Source organism: Dipodomys ordii, unplaced genomic scaffold, assembly GCF_000151885.1.
Source record: "Dipodomys ordii isolate 6190 unplaced genomic scaffold, Dord_2.0 Scaffold67, whole genome shotgun sequence".
NCBI classification, from domain to species: domain Eukaryota; kingdom Metazoa; phylum Chordata; class Mammalia; order Rodentia; family Heteromyidae; genus Dipodomys; species Dipodomys ordii.
The window spans coordinates 5,812,303-5,836,872 of NW_012267283.1; the positions used below are offsets into that span (position 1 = coordinate 5,812,303).

Sequence of the window (24,570 nt, forward strand, 5' to 3'; positions counted from 1 at the left end):
CATATATCAAACATCTCTCTGTGAGGTGGCTGGGAGATATATGTGCATGTCTTCATATATCTATATGGCAGACACATTTACGTATGAAAAAGTAGCTTGGAAATTAATTTGAAACTCAAATGACATGGTTATACATAGATCATAATTTCTAAACACAATGTTAGTAAAACAGAATTTATTTGTAAAGCAGGACCTGTTATATAAAATGGCACACAGTCAAGTTATACAAAAATACAAAATTTCTTTCTGGTTACAGTTCTAGTTGCAAATGATGATTAGAAAGCATTCCTGGTGGCTTCCAGATAGCGGAGACTGCGAGCACATGGAACGGAAGCAGCGAGGGTCCATGGTGTGGGGATGTTCAAGTGAGCAGAACCTAATTTCCAAGTTCAAGACTTCCATCAGGTCCTTGGAGGGACACCTCCTAAAATAGCTAGCTCCTGGAGTGACTTGTCTTTTAGTACTCATCTTCTATACTTTTACCAATTCTAGTGTTAGTTCCCAATGATTCTGAACACCCAACAATCAGCATGGCTACAAAATACATGATAGATCCTGGATTTTTTCTCTCAGTTGTTAGTTACACAATTAGACGTATTCCATTTCAACTAATATCATAGGACATTGACATATATTTGGCAGTATTAGGTGTTAGATATTAACTTCTGGAGAATTATTATTTCAAAACTGCTTAGGCAGTTTTGAAATCAACAATGTTGGTTTCCCAGATCTTGCTAAGATATGAACTCTTAAATTGTGTGTGTGGTTTTCTTTTTCTATTGTTATTTTTTTTTAATCCAGATTCTTATTGCAAATATTCTGAAAAAATCAGAAATAGTATATGAGCTTTGAAAAGAAACCAAGGCATTTAGCAATTTTTTTTTAGCCTAGCTAGCATAAAGAACACCGATACTTAGAAAAGAATACAGTTTACCTTTTGCAGCAATTTAAAGGTCTAACCCTTTGAAAGGAAGCACAATAGCAAACAGCTACTTATGAAGCCCTAGTGACATGAATTTGAATGAGTGTCCATAATTCCAGTCTAATTCACTGTCTAATTCTGATAGGAGGCAATGCTTTCTTTCAAAAGGTTCTCCTTCCATGGAATGATAAAATGCTGAGGCTTTTTTTTTTTTGTACAGAGCCTGTATTTAGTGCAATAAGTTTAAAAAATTTGCTCTGAAATATTTACTTTACATTAACAAAAATAGCCTTTTTTTAAAAAAATTGTAACAAAAAGGAGTTATCGCATAAACAGATCATGAATTATTCTTAGCAAATTACACTTTTTTTCTTAAAGCATTCACCATTACAATAAGCAGAACAATGGAATATTAGCCATTCATATCTGGTAAGCTTCAAGAATAATAATAACAAAAAAACCAAAAAGCCCCCAACCCACTCCCAAACATAAACAACATTCATACTTGAGGATCAAAACACTAACCAATTCTTCAGTGAAACATTGTAGAACTCTGGATACTCAATGGATTGCCAAGGAGCGGAGCACCTGCCAGTATGTTTTCAGATTTTATAGCAAGCATTTGGATAAAATGGCCAGTTTAACCCTAAGCCACTGCTATTCTTTTGAAGCAAAGAGCCCAAGCACCATGCTTTATGCTCTGCTTTCTTCCCTTTTTTATTCCTCCTAGCACTACCTAATCGGCAAATCAATACACAGAAACTTAAAGCTAAACTTGCTGGGTACCCCAGCTTCCTTTCAAATCAGGCACACAAATGTGTGAAGGATGCTACTAAAGTGAAAAGAAAGGAAAAGACAAATTATAAGAAAAAAGTTTGCATAAGAAAGATTATCTACCCTTTTCTTTTTTTTTTCCTACTTTCTTTTTATAGAAGCATTAGGGTAAACTACAAATACCTGAGGAGTTGGTTACTTTTTAATGTTGGCGGACAAATGAGCTTTTATGAAAATTATGAGCTATTATGAAAATTCTCATAATGGGCCCACTGTATGTCTCTAAAAGTAAAATGACATGGCTTCTTTGATTGGGGGAAACTGACGGAAGTAATTCCTTTACTTAGCTGAAAGCACATGCCTAGTCTTGCGCTAGGACTTATGCATCTGTAAAATCAGATCTCGATGTTATACACACATCAGGGAAATTACCCCTGAAAACAATTTTGGACAAGAATTTGGTATAATAACTTTACCTAATCTAAGTAACTAAAGTTAAAATCTCCTCTAAGTTGTTAAAAATGTTAATCAGATATGAATCTAACATCTCCATTAAGACAATTACAATTGAAAACATTAAATGACGGAAGTTGCCTTGTAAAAGCCACCCGTATGAAAGGAGTACATGTTTGACAAAAATAAGCATAAAAAAGGTATTAAATCCCTGTTCCTTTTCTCTGATTTTGGCTGATTATGTGTGTGTGTGTGTATATACATACACATATATATATATACACACATACATATACATATATACACATACCCACACACACAAATACATAGTTATGTGTATATATTGTTTTGGAATGTCAATGGGTTCCATAACCGCCGGCTAGGTTCAAGCAGAACTTGCTCCCGAAGCCTAGAAAACAAAGTCATACAGAGTATAATCTTAGACAATTACCATTAAAAGGAGATTGTGAACGATGTTACAAATACATATATGGTCAACAAACAACGACACATGTCAAAATGGATTGAGATTCCTTCCCTCTTAAGGAATCTGTATACATGGGGCTGAATTCCTATGTGTCAAAAGTCACATTCCTTCAATATCATATCTGAGGCACATAAAAAACATAATTCTCCAGCTCATGTCTCTATAGGGCCCAAATCCTCTCCCCACCCAGACCTTTTCCTCTAAAAGATCTTCCCAATAGGACAGTGAACAAATAATTAGATTTTCCTAAACCACTCCCTCACATATGGTAATTTTTTTTTCTAAAATCACTTGCAAAGAATTATAGAAAAACCTATGAGGTCTTTCAAACTTTCGTTAACTTGTGAGACTCTCTTAAGAAAAAGTCCAAGACAATTGACAGTTATCTTGTTTCATTCAATGTGATCACTTGTCAAAAAGAAAATTTAAAACTTCATTTTCTGGAACACTATTTTATAGGCTAAAAATGAAGCTCAAATTATGATATTCCATTGAAGAGGAAAACAGATAACAGCAGTGTTTCTTGACATATTGAAAAATAGAACTTTTCACTGAAGAAGATAACATATACAAACACAAATAAGCAATGTGAAATTACTAATCCCCCAATTTTAAGGAGGTATTTATCAGATAATTCTTCTTTTGTGCAAGTGTGTGTGTTGGTACTGGGACTTGAACTCTCGGCCTGGGTGCTGTCCTTTAGCTTTTTCATTCAAGGCTAGTGTTCTACTGCTCCAGCCATAGTTCCACTCCCAGCTTTATTTAAGTGGTTAATTGGAGACCAGCTTTTTTTTTTTTTTTGGTGGTTAATTAAAGCTGAGAATCTCATGGTTTTTCCTGCCCAGGCTGGCAAACTGCTGGCAAACCATGATCCTCAGATCTCTGCCTACTGATGAGTTAGGATTATAGGCATGAATCACCAGAGCATAGTGATAGTAGAGATCAACTGTAACCCATGTACACTATGAAAGATAGAAAAGAAAGATAAGGAATAGCATATTAAAAAGTAAAGCTACTCTGTGTGCAACATTTCTTTTTTTCTTTTTGTGGTGGTACTGGGGTTTGAATACAGGGCTTTGCACCTGCCAGATGGGTGCTCTATCTCTTGAGTCACACTCCAGCACTGTGGACAACATTTCATACTTCTCTGTTGGAAGTTTTTAACCACTGAGAACATTCTTATGGACCAAGTGCTGCCATGTCCGAAGCCCCAGAAGAACAATGCACGTAATGTGTTTGAGGACACAACAGGCGATACTTTTTGCCATTCACAGGGAAGCAGTGAACTGATGAACAACATAAAACAAAAGCCAAAATGGAAGGAAGATTTGAATGTATCATTTGTGGCTAGGGACACTAAAAACGAAAATACTACTTAGAAAAAATATTCTGCAAATGTAGTTTCTGGCAGACTACCAGGTAAACTGGGCAATTCTCTTAGGATTACTGCCTATAAGTTCAACTGTGAAGACAGGAAGGCATACTTGCATTCTGCTCTACCACAACTCATCTGCTGTTTCCTCAAGAATAATATGGAAATACAGGCCAAGTACATGGCTCAAATGTAACCACCTTTCTCCAAGTGCTTTTCAACAGAAGACTGATTTAGAAGTTAGAATCCCTGGGAAGACAAAAGGAGGATAAGACAAGTTCATAGTTTAAGATCTTTAAATGTCCTCTTTCTAATCTTTATTTGCTGAGCAATGAGGACAACCAGGCAAGTAGAAGGAAGGAAAGCCTTCCTCACTTCTCCATGAACTTGATACTGCCGTCCCAATTAGGCCAGTACAGGCTTGAGACATGGTGGTGTTCTGCCACAGCAAGAATAGCTATGTGAGTTATGTGAGAAATGACTCCGGATTCTCTTACACTAGTTATTATTTTTTTCTTCCAAATGACTAGGGAATTTATGTCTTTCACAAATAAACAGGAAAATGATTAGGCCGTATTAGGAAAGGATTGATGGCAACTTGCTATAGAAAAAGTTTTAAGAAACAAAGAAAGTGGAATCTAGGCATCAGAAGCTGTCAGCAAAAGAGGAAAGATGGTGATATAAAGAGAACAATGGCTTTGAAAAAGAAGAGTATAAATTGGAGCAAGTTGAAAGGAATTGCTATGATCACCTTCCAAAATGACAAAACTCAAACTGTCAAGTTCCAAGTGTATACTCAAAGGTTCGGTCAGTCAAATGGAAACTAAACACTGACAGTTAGAAAGACAATCAGAGAAACAGCAGGTTCACCTTAGCAACACAAATCATCATCCCCAGGCCCCAAAGCACCAGTGAAGATGCTGTTCCTTTCAGCTTACTTTTACAGAAGATGGTCTCAGCTGTAACAAGCACTCTGCCATCCAAGTGATGGGTAAGCACACAAACAGAAAGAGCAGCACGTCCTGTGTGATACAGATAACAAATGCTTCTCCGGAAGAAGTGCAGTCGGTGAAGACAGAGACAGAGAAGAAGTGAAAGTGAAATTCTTGGAGGGCGGCTGCCTCCTCATCTCCACCTACCATCGGCTTTAGCTCTCTGGCATCAGCGACGCCTCCCTTACCAGCTTCCTTCAGGGCTTTCCTACTGTTCTCCACAAATTCCTGCAAAATATGGACCATATTCATTAATTCTGGAGTCTTCATGGGTTTCAGTCAGAAGAAATAAACTTACATATCTACATGTGTTTATGACTCAACCCTGGTAGACGGATGGCCTATAAGTACAGCAGTAAATAATCAGCATCACACATAAGAGTAGCTAGATTTGTGGGGATGGATTACAGCACGTTGATGTAACCTCTCCCCATCCGTTCACTGTGACAATCTCACCAAGGCTCCAAGAAATAATGTTAGCTCTCTCTAGAAGGAAGAATACTTAACATTTTTAACACATGATTTAATCTTAGAATATCATATTTTCATATCAAGGTCAAATAAATAATCACGTTCTGCTTTATAAGCCTCCACTCAACAAAATTCCTGTAAGGTACAAGTATTTATACTGCAATGCATGAAATACTGAAAAAAACCCTCATATGACAGATAAACTAATTTTAAAGTGTCCATCTAACCTTGACATTGTTTCATTAACTAGGAAGGCAGACAGTATCAACTAGTACTTGTTGTCAGAAGTAGTTAAAATGAGAATATTCCCTCCCCCCCCCCACACCAAAGGAAACATTTCTATTTGGTCAAAGTTTATGGAGTATATCTTCAATAAATATCCTCAGTTGTCATTCTTACACAGAAAAATGAAGTAAGAAGAACTCTGTATTTTTGGCTGGGCATGGTACACAATCCTGTAAATCCTGTAATCCTAGCACAGAGGAAACTGAGGCAGCAGGATAATAAATTTGAGGGCAAAGTGTGCTACATGGTAAGATTCTGTCCCAAGAAAAAAAGAAATTCTATTTTTTTACTTTGTCTTTGATCGGTGGTTAAAGAAAAACGAACATTTCTTATAAATGCTTTAATGAACAAATATGAACACAAATATGAACACAATTAATTTAGAATTAATGTAGGCATTAGGAAAATGACCAAAATTTAGTTGATGATGGTCTCAATAAAAAAGATAATAAGTAACAAACAGAGCAACTAAAACACTTGGAATTTTTGCTACTAAAAAATATTAGATTTAACTAGATAAATTGTGCTCCTGGGCTAAGATTTATTATTTCAGTGTATTTGGTCTTCACTATTACAGATTTTTCAAGATAGAAATGTTTCACTGTTTAATGTAAAGCACCATTATTAAAAAGCATCTTTAACTGGGCACTGGTTGCTCATACCTGTAATCCCAGCTACTCAGGAGGCTGTTATGTGAAGACTGAGGTAGGCAGAAATACTATGAGAGTCTCACCTCCAATTAACCACCACCACAACAAAAAAGCTTAAAGTAAAAGCGTGGCTCAAGTGGTGGTGAAAAAGCTAAGAGACAGTGTGCCCAGGCCCTGAGTTCAAGCCCCAGGACCAGCACACATACACATACCAAAAAAAAAAAAAAAGAAGAAAGAAGGAAGAAGAGGAGGATGAGGAAAAGAAGGAGGAGGAAAAAGAGGAGGAAGACAAGGAGGAGGAGGAGGAAGGAGAGGAGGACGAGGAGGAGAAGAAAGCAGAGGAGGAAGAAGAATTTGGTATTCTTTAATGTTGATGAAAAGAGTACCTAAATATGATTTTCAAACTGTTTAAAACTTTTAAGTGAGGTCTTAATCTAGGGAAGATACAGAGCAATGGAGCTGTAAAATACATGAAAATAGCATCTAGGTAAAGATTCAGATACTCACAAATGTGAAAATGCAAAACAATCTATTATGCAGAGGTCTGTTATATATATTCACTATGGAACACCTTCAGTTTGACCTGGCACTGTTAGGAGATAAGTTTTAACAGCAAGGACAGTTGGAAAACTGAGTGCTGGAGAGAAACAGTCCCTAAGATCTAAGAATTAGCCTTTTTTTTGTCTTTATGCCCTTTTCAAGAGTTCTTAGAATATCAGTGGCCCAATATTCCAAGTCAAGAGCTAAAAGGCACACTGAAAACTGTTTTCAAATCAATCTAGCTGCAGAGGGTGACAGTAGGGTAGAATAGGGTACACTTAGGATTATTAACCAGTGTTGGTCCCAATAGGCAGTCTGAAGTGGTCTTTTCCATGCCAGGAAGACCTTCTTTCCTAATTTGCCCAAGAGGAACTTCAGCAGTGAGTGAGTATTACCGGTTTAAACTGAACCACTCCATTGCCTATCGTGAAAATGAAATGTAGAAAAATGTTTTGCAGAATAATTTTATTATTATTTATTATCTCTCAAGCAGTAGGAGTCATTAACAGTACTTACCATCAGCACTTTATCCATATAGAACTCTCTGCCAGGGCTCCCATCATTGTATTTTGTATCAATGGCAAAACACAAGAACAATACATCCACTACCATTTCGTAAATGGACAGGAAGCAATGGGCGACTAGGAAAGCAAAGAGGCAGACGATGATCAGAGGCAGCACCCATACTGTGTAATCCTGCTGGTAGTTGAGCAGCATAATCCCAGCCAAACCTGTGCTGCAGACTATCAGCACCTGTGGCAGAGAGAGCAGAGACCACACTTATTACCTACTGCAGAAAACTGGAATTCTTCACTACCTGAGACTTAGAGTCCTCTTACTTTGGATAAATGAAGACCATTCATCTCAAATTAAAGAATCAAACATATATACCTATAAACATAGTTACAGATGTGTACCACTTTATACAGGTTAGAAAAATCATATACAAATGACTCTTGCTTCCATTAATGAAAACTGAGTAAGCCAGGTGCCAGCAGCTCACACTGGTTAACTACTGAGGAGGCTGAGATCTGAGGATTATGGTTCAAAGCCATCCCTGGGCAGTAAAGTCAGTGAGACTCTTCAATTAACCACCAAAAAGGCTGCAAGTGGAGCCGTGGCTCAAACTGTAGAGTGCTAGCCTTGGGCAAAAAAACCTTTGGCATGGTACTCAGAATTCAAGCCCCAAGACTACACCAAAAAAAGAAAAAAAAATTGAGCTTTCTAAGTGCTGTGATGCTATATTGCTCCTGAAAACCTTACCAATCTTACAATATGGCAATTTTAAAGATAAATGTATATATATTTTAAAAAATTGCACTCAGAAAAAATTATTGATATTGGTATTGGTATGTATTTTTCTAAGCATTCATATATATGAAATTGTATTACCTAATCGAAATATTAAAAGCCCTTCATTAAAATTTATAGTATCATTATAAATGCTTCATAAATACTTGCTCAGCTGCATAAATTCATCTTATGGGTGATTTAAAGTTTGTTTAACCAGTCTCCCACTGGTAGAGATTTATATTATTTTCAGCTATAAATTATGCTGTAACAAACATTTCTATTCTTAGAACTTTTCCTGTGTTTTATATTTTATTTCATGTAGAATATATGGCCAATTTTACCTAATTTGTCATGAGGTTTAGATTTAGACTGTGAAGAAAGGACACCTTTAACATCCATGCTAAAATAATAAAAGAAGCCAGGCGCTGGTGGCTCACACCTATAACCCTAGCTACTCAGGAGGCTGAGACCTGAGGATTATTGTTCAAAGCCAGCCGGGGCAGGAAAGTCCCTGAGGCTCTTATCTCCAATTAACCACCAGAAAACTGGAAGTGGCACTCTGCTCAAGTGGCAGAGCACTCATTCACCTTGAGCTGAACAGCTCAGGGACAGTGCCCAGGCCCAGAGTTCAAGCCCCACAACTGACGAAAAAAAAAAAATCCAAACCAAAAAACCAGTAGATGCCATCTACTTGCCATCTACTCTGTTGCTTCATAAGTTCATACACAGCATTTTAATTTTTTTTGTTTAAAAAATATATTTTATTACATCTCTTCAACAACCCAAGGAATGGTTTATGGCAGACATTATCAACCCCATTTTGTGGTTTAGGATATACATTCAGAGCCAACCTGCTCAAGGTCACAGGGCAAAGATTAGATTCCTCTCAAATATTGGCTTCATGATGCCAACCTAGGACTCTCCCTAGGGAAAAACTCAGCAAACACTTGGAAACTGACACATAGTAATAACAGATTATATTGAATCCAAGACATACTCTTTCCCATCCTTTTTTCTTAGCCTTCTAGTACAGGTTTTAAATGCAGGAAAAGGAAATGTACTATAGAACAGCAGCAGCCTTTTCTTCTCTAATGCGGAGGACAGGGAAGACTTTTTGTCCTCACCATTTACCAACATCAAGACATCTCTCCTTCACTGTTACCTTAACCATGAATTATAATACATTAGGCGATACAGCGGTTCATCTATAATGCTTCCATCCCCCCATTCCAGGTGATTTTATGGAGCAAATCTGAATCTACCCAGGACTTGGTAGACTATTCCCACAAACTTGTAACTATATACTTATGAATCATATTTTTTAATGGTGTACATATTGTAGTAGTTTCCACAGATGGTCATTTTCTTTCCTTCTTGAAGTTTCAATTTCAGAATGAGTTACATTTCCTTGCTAGAGAGCTGGGGTTCTTTATGTTCTTATCTTGTTACTAAACCATATTTGAAATGTTAAAGTCAATTCAAGGAAGAACGAGTATCCCAAGCCATACTTCTGGATATAAGAGTCTCAGAGATCTGAAGTGGAGATGTGGCTCAAGTGGCAGAGTCAGCCTTAAACATAAATGTTAAATAAGAGAATGAGGCCCTGAGTTCAAGCCCCAGTACTGACACAACAAACAAGCAAACAAACCATCTCACAGAACTGTCTGCCTGAGCAGGCTTTGAACCAAGATCTTTAGATTTCAGTTTCATGAGTAGCTATCATAATAGTCATGAGCTACTGACACCTGGTTCCAAAGACATTTAAAATGTTGACTGGATGGAGTAACCTCATTGCTCTTAGCAAATGTTAGTAAGAGAATAGTTTTGAGGGCCATCATTATTGTGTGTAATTAGGAAGACTCCCAAAGCAAGCAAAAGTATATGATATTATATGAAGTATAAAAGATAAGGACAACCAGGTGTGTATGCTATGAATGTTAGACTATAGAAACACAAGCCTATGAAATAACGTAGGATGGAATATACAGAAATCAGGAAAGAAGGTTATAGTGTGGTATGATAAGTCTCATTCTTTCCTCATCTTTTCCAATTTTCTGACCATTTTATGGTTTGAAATACAGGTGCAATGAAATCTAAGTATACTGCAATTTATATTCTTCAGCTTTTAGTAGTATGGAATAAATTGTTTCTTCTCAGACACTTTTAAGGGAGGTAGAAGTCTCTCATAGCTCTATTTTAAAAGGGTCTATATTCAATAACAATGACAGCTGAAGAATGTGTCAAACTCTCCTAGATACCCTATATTCATTCACAAATCTGGGAGATTGGCCTTACTGTACTCCAGTACCAATGAACGAAGAAACACAGGGAGGTTATGCAACCTGCCTCAGGTCACACAGCTAGTGAGTGTGAGAACCAGAATTTAAATCTAGGACTTTAGGCTTTAGAAGCAGTATCACCCTTTAGCACTACAACGACAGTTTCCTAATTCATGCTTTTGGGGTTTTTATTGTTGTCGTTTGTTTTTTGCTGGTCCTGGGGCTTAAAGTCAGGGCCGGGGTGCTGTCTCTGAGCTTCTTTTGCTTAAAGCTAGCGCTCTACACTTGATCCACAATGTCACTTCTGGCTTTTTCTGAGTAGTTTATTGGAGGTAAGTCTCCAGGATGTTTCTGTCCAGGTGGTCAGTGATCCTCAAATCTCAGCCTCCTGAGAAGCTAGGATTATAGGTGTGAGCCACAGGTGCCCAGCTTGTTTCCTTATTCTTTACCAACAAAACATGTAGAATAAACAAGAGGCAATTTCTTAGCCTCAACGTGCTACTTTACTGTTCTCCCATCTGAAAAATGAATTTGCCTTCTACGTTTGTTGTGAGGATTAAATGAACATAACACATATATAGTAAATAGAAACATATCTATTGAACATTAAAGGCTTTACAACTGATTGCTATATATTAAATTAGCTGCAGTTTTGTGTTGAGCTAAAGGGAAAATTTGTACAAAAACAAAAGTTACCAAGATAATATTCTTGTTTCAGATAACATGCTTGGTCTTACCTTGCCTAGGAACAGCATGAAGTCCCCCACGGTGTTGATGGCAGCCACGCGCAGGGCATTCTCCACCAGAATGACAAAGGCATCCTTTGCTGAGGTGCAGAAGTTGGTGCTGTTGATAGCTGTGGCTGTGTATGCATTCTGGGTAACAGGAAAAAAAAATTCTCAGCAGGAAATGAAAACTTCTTCTTTTTTTGACCGATTATAGGGCTTGAACTCTGGGCCTGGGCATTGTTCCTGAGCCCCTTTGTGTCAAGGCTAGTGCTCTACTACTTGAGCCACCCTTCCACTTCTGTTTTTTGTTTGTTTGTTGTTTTCCTGATTAGTTTGTTGGAGATAAGAGTCTCATGGACTTTCCTGCCTGGGCTGGCTTTGAATCGCCTGGGCTGGCTTTGAATTGTGATCCTCAGATCTCAGCCTTCTACTTAGCTAGGATTACAGTCTCCAATTAGGATTACAGGCGTGAGCCACTGGTGCCCAGAGGAAACTTACTTTTAAAAGATGAACACCAGACATAATTACAACACAGCCTGGGCGCTGTCCCTCAGCTCTTCAGCTCAAGGCTAGCGCTCTACCACTTCAGCCACAGCACCATTTCCAGCTTTTTTCTGCTTATGTGGTGTTGAGGAATTGAACCCAGGGCCTCATGCATGCAAGGCAAGCACTCTACCACTGAGCCACCCTCCCAGCCCACAACACAATTTTTTAAATTTTGACTATTTCAGTCAAACCCATGGCGTTCATGAGGTACAAACTGAGATGGGAGCACAAAGAAGCATAAAGACAGCTGTCCAGTAGCTTAGTTTGAGTCTTTTTAAAAAACCACTTATACACACACAGACTTTTCCAACATGCATGAACTTCCTGTCTTTGTAAAGCCACAGCATCACTTCCAGTTTTCTGATGGTTAATTAGAGATAAGAGTATCGTGATCGTGATCGTTACAGTGATTCACAGATCTCAGCCTCCTGAGTAACTAGGATAACAGGCATGAGCCACTGGTGCCTGGCTAAGCAAACATAATTTAACCTTTGGCTCAGGCTCAAGACTACAGATATAAGTGACACACCACATATTCTAGTGTTGTTTCACAAGCTGCAGAGACATGCATAGCATCAGACTGCTGGGATGCTTCGTCTGGAACACCCACCAGCTCTGCTCTGGTGGCTTTTCTTCTATTTTGTCATTTCCCATAGCTACACAGCAGATAACTATTTTATTATGCAGGTTTTACCCATCCCCTCCCCCCATGGATTCAGGACCTCAGTCCTCCAGAGAAAACCTCCTTCCTCATTAGTCTAATAGTAAGTAGTAAGTACTAAGTAGTAGTCTAATAAGTAGAGTTCATACTAACTCTGCCCTGAGGGTGGGTCTTCATTGACTTGAACCTAGTCTTTAGGTGTTGATACATAAACTAATTACAGCTAATGAAAGTAAAGTTATGTTCCCTGGGGCTTTGATGGAAAAGAGGTTTCTTTTCCCTCCCAAAGGTTTTCTTGAAAGACTTGCATGTGTGAATGGGCAAAGGTCTTTTGCCAACATAATAGGAAAAGCTGCTGGAAGTCACTTTGTGAAAGTAGGGGTGAAAGCCCAAGTTGAAGTCCTGCTAAATCAGTGTCAAGGGAAGGCATTACAAGTTTGGATTAGAAGTAAGCCAGCTTTCTGGGCTTTTCTGTTATAGAAATTAATGTATTGCTGATAATCACTTCCTCTCCCTTGTTTAGGACAATTGTGCTGGGAACTTTCAGTCTTTTGTAATACTGAGTTCCAGACATGGGAGGGACTTCATTTAAACCTAGGTGCCAGAAACACATTAAAAAAAATCATACACTACAACCAGGTAGGCTTCATCCCAGAGATGCAGGGATGGTTTAACATACATAAATCAGTAAATGTAATCCAACACATCAACAGAGCCAAGGTCAAGGATCACATGATTATCTCCACAGATGCAGAAAAGGCCTTTAATAAAATTCACATTCATTCATGCTAAAAGCTCTGGAGAAAATAGGAATAGAAGGAACATTTCTTAAAACAATAAAAGCCATTTACGATAGACCAATAGCCAATATTATACTTAATGGGGAAAAGCTACAACCAATTCTCCTAAAATCAGGAACAAGGCAAGAATGTCCTCTGTCTCCATTCCTCTTCAATATAGTCCTGGAACCCTTAGCCAGGGCAATAAGGCAAGAAAAAGACATCAAAGGGATCCACATAGGCAAAGAAGAAGTTAAACTATCCCTTTTTGCAGACAACATGATACTATACCTTCACAATCCCCAAAACTCCATCCCCAAACTCACAGAAATCATACATCACTTCAGCAAAGTAGCAGGATACAAAAATCAACCCACAAAAATCAGTCGCCTTCCTGTATACTGACAATGTACAAGCAGAGAGGGAAATAAAGGAAGCAACCCCATTCACAATAACCTCCCCCAAAAGACTTAGGAATTAACTTAACCAAAGATATAAAAGAACTATTTAATGAAAACTATAAAAAGTTAAAGAAAGAAATTACCGAAGACACTAGGAAATGGAAAGACCTCCCATACTCTTGGATAGGCAGACTTAATATAGTGAAAATGGCAATACTGCCAAAATTAATATAAAAATTCAATGCAATTCCTATTAAAATCCTAATGACGTACATCTCTGAAATATAGAAAACAGTCCAAAAATTCATATTGAACAACAAAAGACCTAAAATAGCCAAAACAAATCTAGGGAATAAAGACAACATGGGAGGGGTATCCATGCCGAACTTCAAACTCTACTATAGAGCCATAATAAAAAAGACAGCATGGTACTGGCACAAAAACAGACCCGAAGACCAATGGAATAGAATAGACGATCCAGAAATAAATCCACATGCCTACAGACAACTGATATTTGACAAAGGAGCCAAAGACATACAATAGAAGAAACACAGCCTCTTCAACCACTGGTGCTGGGAAAACTGGGTGGCCACATGCAGAAGACTAAAAGTGGACCCCAGCCTATCACCATGCACCAACATCAACTCAAAATGGATTAAAGACCTTAACATTAAACTTGAATCTCTGAAACTACTGCAGGACAGAGTAGGAGAGACATTTGATCTTATAGGCACAGGAAGGAACTTCATGAACAGAGTCCCTGGGTCACAACAAATTGGAGAGAGACTCGACAAATGGGACTACCTTAAAATAAAAAGCTTTTGCACAACTAAAGCTATAGCAACCAAGCTAGAAAGACAACCAACTGACTGGGAAAAAATATTTACCAGCAATGTATCAGACAAGGGGTTAACGTCCAGTATATACAGGGAACTCAAGAAACTAATCCCTACCAAACCTAACAAACCAATTACTAAATGGGCAAGGGAACTAAAGAGAGACTTCTCAAATGAAGAAATAAAAATGGCAAAGAAACACATGAGGAAATGTTCACCATCCCTGGTTGTGAAGGAAATGCAAATAAAGACAACCCTGAGATAACACCTTACCCCAGTCAGAATGTCCCACATCCACAAATCAGCCAACGACAAATGCTGGAGGGGATGTGGAAAAAGAGGAACCCTATTACACTGCTGGTGGGAATGTACACTTATACAACCACTTTGGAAAGCAGTCTGGAAGGGTCTCAGAAAGCTAAATATTGACTTCCCTTATGACCCAGTCATACCACTTCTAGGCATCTATCCTGAACAACAGGAGCCAGTATACAAGGACACATGCACCTACATGTTTATTGCAGCACTGTTCACAATAGCCAGGATATGGAAACAACCCAGATGTCCCACCACAGGTGAATGGATCCAAAAATTGTGGTATCTATACACAATGGAATATTATGCAGCCATTAGAAAGGACAAAATAATGGCATTTGCAGAGAAATGGATGGAGCTAGAAGGAATCGTGTTGAACAAGGTAAGCCGAGCAAAGAGACAAATGGTATGTGGTCTCCCTGATAAGTCGATGTTAAATCCAAAATGTAAGGTGATACGACAAAATTAACAAGACTTAAGAAACAAAGGACTTCCACTCATCTGGTTGAATCACTACTAAATAACCCCATGCTGCTGATCACATGTATGGTATATATGTGTACACCAGAGGGGAACCAGGAAGATGACACAGAACTAGAGGGAATCAGGGAAAAACATATAACAGTGGGACCCATCAGCTGCACTGGACATTTGCCAAAATGAACTACGCAACTCAATGGCAGCGATGGGAAGGAGGGAACAAATGGGAAAGAGGGAACAGCTTGATGTTATGCAAAACAAAAGAAATGTACATATCACCCAATGTGGAAGAAATAACTATTGCAAAACTCATAGAACTCGTAAGTGTTATAGACTGTGATAGACAATTTGCTCCAGGAAAGTTAGAATGTGTGACTTTAACTGAGCACCACTATCTCACAACACTGTGAAATTTGGGAAATTATGCAACCACTTAATCACAATAAAAAATTTGAAAAAAATAAAAATAAAAAAATAAAATAAACCTAGGTGCTTCTGTTGCTGAACTTACAAACTCTTAATATATTCTTTCCATTCCTTTTTCTATAACATTGAAGAGCAGCATTACCATCTTCTGTGAAGTGTAAACATGCATTTCAACATTGATAAACATGAGTATGAGGAAGGGAAAGTGGCTAGTTGTGACTAAAACTTTTGGCCCTGAGGAATTTTAGTGCTGACTTAAGTTGTCAGTGAGCTCCAAATATTGTAATAATCAAAAAACTGTTGAACATGAAGGGCTTCCTATAAAGTTTGAAAGACTGAATTTGGGAGAAACATTCATGAATATTCTAGTTTTTCATGGTTAGTTCTTACGATTATAGTATAGAGAAGTATGAGTTATCATACTTAGTTTGCAATTATCTGATGAAATTCATTAAAAATATAGAACATTTCAGAGCTGAAGAAGAAGAACCTTATAGAGTAGATTACTATCCAAGGTCCTTTGGCCTTTTTTTGTTTTTCAGTGATGGAATAGCAGGGTATGACAGGGTCCTTTGAGAGATATATGATTTTGTTATGTAGAATTTCACTCTATGAGAATGTATAAGTACACTGTATTTATATCAACAGTTAAAAATATAAAATATTTTAGGGGCTGGGAAGGTGGCTCAGTGGTAAAGTGCTTGCCTTGCATGCCAGAGGCCCTGGGTTCGATTCCTCAGTACCACATAAGCAAAAAGAAAAAAAAAAAGCAAAAATATAAAATATTTTAAAGAAATCACATATTGAGCTTTTCTGCTAGCATCCATCCATTTACTACTTGCTTTCTTATATCATCATCTGCCAGTTGATTTTTTTTAACCTGTTATAAGACAGCAGGAACTAGTTAACTATTTGACTGTAGTTCTTCACAATATTTCCCCCCATTTTCTACAAAAAATTTTTTAAAAAATATTTATTGTTATTTTAAAGGTGATGTACAGAGGGGTTACAGTTACATAAGTCAGGCAAAGAGTACATTTCTTTTTGAACAATGTCACCCCTTACCTCTCTCCCAGTTTTTCCCTCCTGTCTCCACTCACAAGTTGTATAGTTCATTTTATACATAGTCTAGTAAGTATCACTGCTTGCATTTGTTTACCTTTTGTCCCACCATTTCTGTGCCCCTCAATACTCTCCCAAAGAGATAAACGAACAAACAAAAGGAAAAGAAAACAAAAACAGCAAGAAAGAAAAATTAAAAAAAAAACACTTTGTTTCCATTTCCTGAGTTCATTTTGATAAATATTATTTTATATGATCAGATGCATATAGCTATTGAACATATGTGATCTTGTCCTAAAAATATCCTCCTTTGGTCTCATTCTGTGTGAATGACTAGAGACCTGTACAATTTATCATGTCTTTTTTCTTTTACCATCCAGTGCGCTTACTGGTAGATTTATAGGTGCATTCTAGTTACCACAAATGAGGAAAACCACGCAACCTACATTGCTTTGTGGTCAGGCTGGCTTCTCTGTGAAATGTTCTGCAAAATGTCTCAAGGAAGTAAAAATAAACTATACTTTTGACCTTGTTTTACAGTAACACTGCTGAGAAAGACACAGAAAAACTCCTCCAGCCAGACCCATTTTCAAAGAACAGAATGGTCCCCAGTTCTCACTAGTTTGCCAAGTGCTCACAAAAATACCCATTTAAACTTTTATTCTAGAGCAGGGAGGGGTCAAAGCTCCGAGAAGGACCCTATCTGGCCTGCTGACCACTGTATAAATAAAATTTTACTGGAATGCAGCTCTGCTTATTTGGCAGAATTGAGCACTTATGACAGAGACTATATGGCCAATAAAGGCCACATTACTTGCTTTTTTATTCTTTTTGCTGATCTGTTCTATATAGTATGGCTAAAGATCAATTTGAACTTTGTTTACAGTCTATTGGACATATCTTAATTTTTTTGAAATGAAAACTTTTTGCGTGCTCATTTTAAGTTTTAATAACTTTTACAACTTACACTTTCATTTCTCTTCCTTCCCTCTTCTTCCTCTCTCTCTCAAATAGTACTGGTGATTAAACCCAGGTCCTCACACATGCTAGGCAAGTATTCTACTACTCACACCCTCAGCCCTCTCATTATAATGCCTGTGTTCAACAATTTAGCTGACAGAATTGATCACTAATTTAGTAATCTGGTATTTAACTCCCCTGAAGAGAAATCTCTTATTTCCTATATTCTAAGATATGATTAAGAGATTAATGAACCAGTTACTAGTAATGGAATTTTAAGAGAAAAATACTCTTCAATATTAGCTGTAGTGATTATGATTTATAATACTGATTTAAAAAGCCTTATATTGTCTAGAGTCAATGAAATTAGACAACCCATTTCTATCAACTAAGTCTGTCTGAGGCCCCCTCCTCTCAAATGAGAAACAACTCATCTGAATGGTATTGTTCTACCCTTTCCAATTTCACCATGAGCCTCCTTGAAATGGGAGACAAAAGCAAGGGAGGTTCCACATATTCTCATTCTCTTTCCCCCATTCTCTTCCTGTCAGCCTACTACAGCAGAGTGCCCAAAACTTCTAATTAAAATGTGAATGCTTTGAATTCATTTGAGAATTATTATTCTTGCTCTTAACTCTTTTGTGTCACCACACCCTGCCCCATCCATCTACTTTTATTATTTTATTATTTTTTTATTTTTTGGGTCTGGTGGTGGGGCCTGAACTCTGGGCCTGGGCGCTGTCCCTCAGCTCTTCAGCTCAAGGCTAGCGCTCTACCACTTGAGCCACAGTGCCACTTCCGGCTTTTTTCTTTTTGCTTATGTGGTGCTGAGGAACTGAACCCAGGGCATCCATCTACTTTTAGAACAGAAGCCTATGTAAATTTTTCCTTTTCTCCACCCCATTCTAGGGTAGGATATCACCATTCAAATACTGCCTCCTTGGCAGCATTCCTCAAGATCTTTAGAACTATTTGGTCTTCATGGTAACTGAGAAGACACAGATGGATATTCTAACTTCTTTACTCCCAGGACTGGGAAGCACACAAAGTTCAAGATGGCCTTCTCTTCAGGAAGAAAAATGTGCTGAAGATGACATCAGACCACAGGAATTTCCCTCTATTTCCACATTTCCTGGTGTGAAAGGGCACATGCGGAAGTAAAGGAGGTCAGGTCTGGCCGGTGCCATATTGGCCACATGGTGGATGATAGGATCTGGCATCTTCTGTTCATGCTGAGGGGAAGGAAACACCTGGGAGGCAGGGGTGGGTACTTGGCTGATAGGTTACTGAGCCTGTCAGTCCAGTGCCCGGGACTGGGAATTTCCTGTGGACTTGCCCTCTGCTCAGACCCTAATTAGGTCCAGACCAGCCTAGATGTCATTACGTCATGCCACGTGTGTCTCCATGATTGTCTCCTGTGTCCTGTCTCCTGGCTCATCTCTGGTCATCCTGGGGTCTCAATTCAGCTCTCCATTGGAGCAGAATTGGTTTCTTGGTATTGGTTTTGTTGTTTCTTTCCTCTCTGACCTATTTCCTAACCGTGTTAAGTGTATTTGGAGGTGAAGCCTTTGTAACAAGTGGCGGCCTGCAGCCTGCTAACTGTATAATAAATTCTCCAGTATTCTATCTTCCAAAATGTGGCTTCTGGGATAATTCACCTTACAACAGTGTGAAGGTTATTATGAAATTTTATATTCTTGCTGTTTTCCCTAATAACTGAGCTTTCTACTACAGACAACTAAGGTAGAGTTTTGAGTCCGGCCACCTTATCAGGCAACCTTCCTTATCTTGAACTGAACTACCCATAGAGTCCAGCACGTTTCAACATCCGGTACCTTCCCAAAGGACACATGCTTGAGACTTATCAATGCCAGAAAGCAGGACTAAGAATGACCACCATCTCAGAATCTTTAAAAAAACAGTATCTTTTAAACAAAGTGACCTGTTAGTAATTTTGTGTGATGAAACTTAGAGAACTACTAAGAATGTGCACAAAACATGTTATAGCAGATGGTCACAATGCTATGTTCTCACAGATGAGAAGCAGAGTCCTAGTTCTCATCCATGAAACAGGAAACAAGGCCTTCCTTAGGGGAACTGTGGGGAGATTATAATGTATGTCAAGTATGCTTAGTATGGTATCAGGTACTTGGCACTGCACTCAAAAGTGATTCTCTATAAACTCCTCACATTATGTAGAGAAAAGCTTTATAATTTTAAGAGCTCTTCAATCAGAAAACACTGGCACAATGACTGTCTCCAACTGGTGTTCAAATAAAGTAAGGAATAAGCAATCTAGTACCCAGCAGAAAACATTCTCATTGCAACAATCTCTTTTCCTAAAGTGAATACTGTTAGACTGGATGTATCTTCACCTTCATGTTGTGTTTAGCACCTACAGAACAAAAAGCAGCTCTGTTTGCAAAGTTCTAACACCTCTGTTATAAATAGCAAATGGCTTTCTCAACTTCCCTGTTTACTATTGTTTCATAAATTCTCCAAAGCAGAGGCAACACACTGGTAGTCCATGGATAGCTGACACTGTCTAAACCAAGAGCTTAGATTTTTGGCTCACTCAACTTTTTAAAAAAGTGGTTGTCAATATTTACATAGCAAGAGACAAAATGTAAACATCTAGATTTCTGGCTTATCTGGAAAGCTAGAAACTGTAAATTCACACACAGCATAGACTAGAGGACCTTGAATAAAATCTGCTTTCTTTAGAAGAAATCTGAGCTCTCCAATTCACCACAGTCTCCAGCATTTTCTCTTACATTAGTGTCTCTGTTACCAGTTCCTTTCCTTACTCCAATTGGCCCTTTCATCTGTATTGGGTTTTCCATCCCTGCTCAGGCACATCTCAGGAAAGACAGCTAAAGAACAGAAAGGGTAGGCTGGGAATGTGACTTAGTGGTAGAGTGCTTGCCTAGAATGCATGAAACCCTGAGTTTGATTCCTCAGTACCACATAAACAGAAAAAGCTGGAAGTGGCATGGTAGCTCAAGTGGTAGAGTGCAAGCCTTTAGCAAAAGAAGCCCAAGCACAGTGCCTAGGACCTGAGTGCAAGCCCCAGAACTGGCACCAAAAAAAAAAAAAAAGAAGAGGAAGAAGAGGTAGAAGAGGAAGAGGAGGAAAGGAGGAAGACGAAGAAGATGAAGACAAAGAAGAAGATGAAGAAGACAAAGACGAAGAAGATGAAGAAGACAAAGACGAAGATGAAGAAGAGGAGGAGGAGGAGGAGGAGGAAGATAATGACAACGAAGAAGAAATGGGGCAAAACACCACAATAGAATATAACTAACTCATGAGTGTTACCTACCTTCTAAAGAATACAGACAAAGCAGAATTCTAAATCGGGTTGTCTACAGGCAAAGCATGAAGCATTATGCCTGACACAGTCAATGCTCTATGTTAGACAGCAATATCATTAGTATCACTATTTCACTGTACTCTATTGTCTAAATATAACATCAGAGAGTAAACAAGTGATCTGACAAGAAACAGTGGAGGATAGTACTGGGTTTAAACTCAAAGCCTCACACTGCATAGGCAGTCGTACCCTAGCCCTTTTTGCCACAAGCCAACCCAGATTGCTATCCCCTACCTATGCTTTCAGAATAACAGATTGTGTGCATGCTATCATGCTCAGCTTATTTGTTAAAATGAAGGTCTCATTGACTTTTTTGCCCAGGCTGGCCATGAGCTGTAATACTCCTATATCTGCTTCTTGAGTTAGCTAGGATTACAGGGATGTGTCACCACACCTAGCCTACACAAGATTTTGTTTGTTTGCTTGTTTTGTGGCACAGTGGTATGAACACAGGGCCTTATGCCTGATTAGCAGGCATTCTACCACCTGGCCACACTCCCAGCCCAACAAAGAATTTCTGAAAAATAAGAATGAGAGGAACTGTATCATAAGATACAATCAATAATACTTAAATATTGCAGTATTTGTATAATAACAATGGTATAGAAAAGAAAGTTCAGGCACAAATTCAAGCAAGATATGTAAGAACTTAATATTATATAAATAAATTGGTATTTTATACAGAAAAGGGCTAGATGAATCATTATTTGATCCTAAAACAACTGAGTACATTTCTAAACAAAAAAGTTAACAGTCTCTACTCCCCTGAGAAAAAGAAAGGAATCTATAAAGGTTTGTTTTCATCTTGGCTCTCTAAATTCTGCTTTAGTATTTTGACACTATTAATTTATTAGTAGGGAATAGGAAGTTATTTCTAAAATTATATTTTGGATTATCTTTCCCATAGTTTTCTTAGATACCACTACTCTCAAGCTTGAATAGGAGTTTGCTTTAAAAAAAAGAAAAACCTTTGGGGCTGGGAAGGTGGCTCAGTGGTAGAGTGCTTGCCTCGCATGCATGAGGCCTTGGGTTCAATCCATTAGCACCACATAAACAGAAAAGGCCAGAAGTGGCGCTGTGGCTCAAGTGGTAGAGTGCTTAGCCTTGCGCTGAAGAGCTGAGGGTCAGCGCCCAGGCCTAGAGTTCAAGCCTCACGACCGAGAAAAAAAAAAAAGAAAAGAAAAGAAAAGAAAAACCTGCAAGGAATGGAGAGAATGAGAATACTTCCTAAAATTCATCTAGAGCTAGGCATTATAAACAGGCATTATAATAAAGAGTTGATTACCTATTGCTTTTCATCCTTATCTAAGTTTTATGAGGACAGGTCCTCACTTACAGAGGAGGGATACTGACACTCAGAGGTTTCCCTGTGCCTGATTAAGAGTTACAGTGTTGAGATGAAACACATCATCAACATCTGCACTCTCCACTACCCATTACTCCAAGAAGGCTCTAAAGATGGGGCTCACTCTTACAGGGGTGGCAAAAAAAGGACCTCTATATTCAGGAGCTGGTGATTGATAATGGAAACAAAATGCAACATGAGCTGCCTCTCGTGTGGATGAATCAGCTATAGCTCAGGATGCTAGGCATAGAAATGCACAATAGGTTTGACAACACTGAGAAGAGGGCCCTCTGGGCAGCAGCCCATCTGTTCTTACTTCCTAGTATATTGGGGGATTTAAGAGAAAATGTCTTTGGAGGTGACCTACTCAGAACTGCCATGATCCCATCATGTTGACGACTTCAAACAGATGGGTGGCTACCAAATCTGCAACATCTCACAGGAAGGAGGTTTAAATCATTCTACCACAGGTAACCTGTCCTTATGCTCAACCGGTCATGGCAGGAAGTGTCCTAATACCTTCCATATGTTTATCTCATTACAAATGAGGCATTCCTATGAACACAGGAGACACACCACACCACACATGGGCAGTCCCACCCAGCTGCACCTCGTATTCCCTAACAGAACCACTGAGTAGAAACTTAGAATCGCCTCCAAACCAAACCATTGCCACCTGTGTATTACTACCTTAATGCTTCCCTTGAACCTCAAATATCATGCTCCATAAACCGTAGATCCAAAATGGACAACAGCAATTTCTCAGGACTGCTAGTAAACCACTTCTTAGCCTTTAATTTAGAATAAGCTTGCTGAAAACCCTACACTTTTTTTATCTGGTTACTGTGATCTTTTTTTCTTTCTTATGTCACTGTTACTGCCTATTTGCAGTAAGATTCTTAACTGTAGTTTTATATCACTGTGTTAGTTCTTTTGAATCCAAACAGTCACTGATACACAGAAGTTACTTAAACACCACATGTTGGGTAACACACATTTTCCTAGCTTCTGGAAAGGCAAATAACACTGAAGTTTCTTCTGTGAAGTAAGATAAAGACAAGACAGGAGTTTCTGTTTCTTAGTGTTTTCTTGGAGGTCTACACTGGTACATGGAAGCTCAGTGACGAGGAAAGTCTTAAGAGGTGATACTTGGACAGAATCCTTAATGCTCAGTGGGAGCCGCCAGTGTTGGAAGGAAGAAGCCAGTCCAGGCACAACTTAGAAACTGCAAAAGCAAAACCTGCCTGGGGAGGGTGCTAGGAAGCAAGGCTAGAGAGCTAGCTGTACCTGTCTCCATGAAGATAAGCTACTTAATGCTCGGTCCAAAATTTAATCACAGTGATTTTTATTTTCTGTGTCCATCTCCTTTTGTTACAAGGATGACTTTGCCTCATACCAAATTTTAAAGAGCGTATTTTTTCAGGTAGCTACGGGTGTTACAATTATTTTTAAATGAGCGTCCAAGCACTTGTACATCCAGAGAGAATATAATGATTGGTAAGAATGCCTTTTGTTAGTGAAACATCATACCCTCTTTCTCATATTAGCCAAGAGCCTGACTGAGCAAAGTCCAGGCAAAATCAATGACATGGGCATGGGACTCTCATCCTTGACTGTCCTGCAGTGAATGGAAAGTACAATACTTAGAGGTGAGTGGTGAGAAAGTCAATCACTTAGAGGTAAGTGGTGAGAAAGTCAATTTTGTTCTTGGCTTATTAGATGAGGGCATCAATACATTAGGATTGATTTTCAAGGAATGGAAAAGTAGCAAAAAAAGAAAGAAAAAAAAAACCAATGAGCAAAATGCTTCACAGTGAGTCCTACAGGTTCAGAAAGGGAAACACAGAGGTCTAGCCCACTCCCCTATGAACTACCTCTATCGCCTAAGTGTCCATTAGCATATATTGCTCAAATTTAATTATTTCATCTTAGAATAAGAAGCAAAAGCCTGCTTTTAAAAATGACGGTTATACTTTAAAACATTTTACCTGATTTAAGTAATTTAGGCACTTTTCAAGACACCAAAGGCAACAAATGCAAGATTTCAGCACACATCGTGCACAAGCATTTTCCTGGACAAAGGGAAAAAAGTAAATAGTTAAAAAATAATCACATAGAAGACTGTAAATGTTGAAATATACAT

At 38.4% G+C, this 24,570-nt stretch overlaps 1 protein-coding gene across 2 annotated transcripts in view; it reads right to left on the minus strand.

Annotated features, from left to right (window-relative positions):
- Positions 1–24,570, minus strand: part of Slc44a1 (solute carrier family 44 (choline transporter), member 1) — a 163,588-nt gene that overhangs the window by 35,541 nt on the left and 103,477 nt on the right. Inside the window, exons 13-17 of one of the 2 annotated variants that reach the window (XM_013023309.1) lie at positions 24,416–24,499; positions 11,256–11,393; positions 7,463–7,699; positions 5,148–5,228; positions 161–2,558 (exon numbers count right to left, since the gene is read on the minus strand). In XM_013023309.1, the coding sequence (XP_012878763.1) occupies positions 2,535–2,558; positions 5,148–5,228; positions 7,463–7,699; positions 11,256–11,393; positions 24,416–24,499 (564 nt within the window). In that variant the 3' untranslated portion in view covers positions 161–2,534. Of the gene's footprint in view, positions 1–160; positions 2,559–5,147; positions 5,229–7,462; positions 7,700–11,255; positions 11,394–24,415; positions 24,500–24,570 lie in introns of those variants that run through there. The other variant, XM_013023310.1, reaches the window with a different exon arrangement.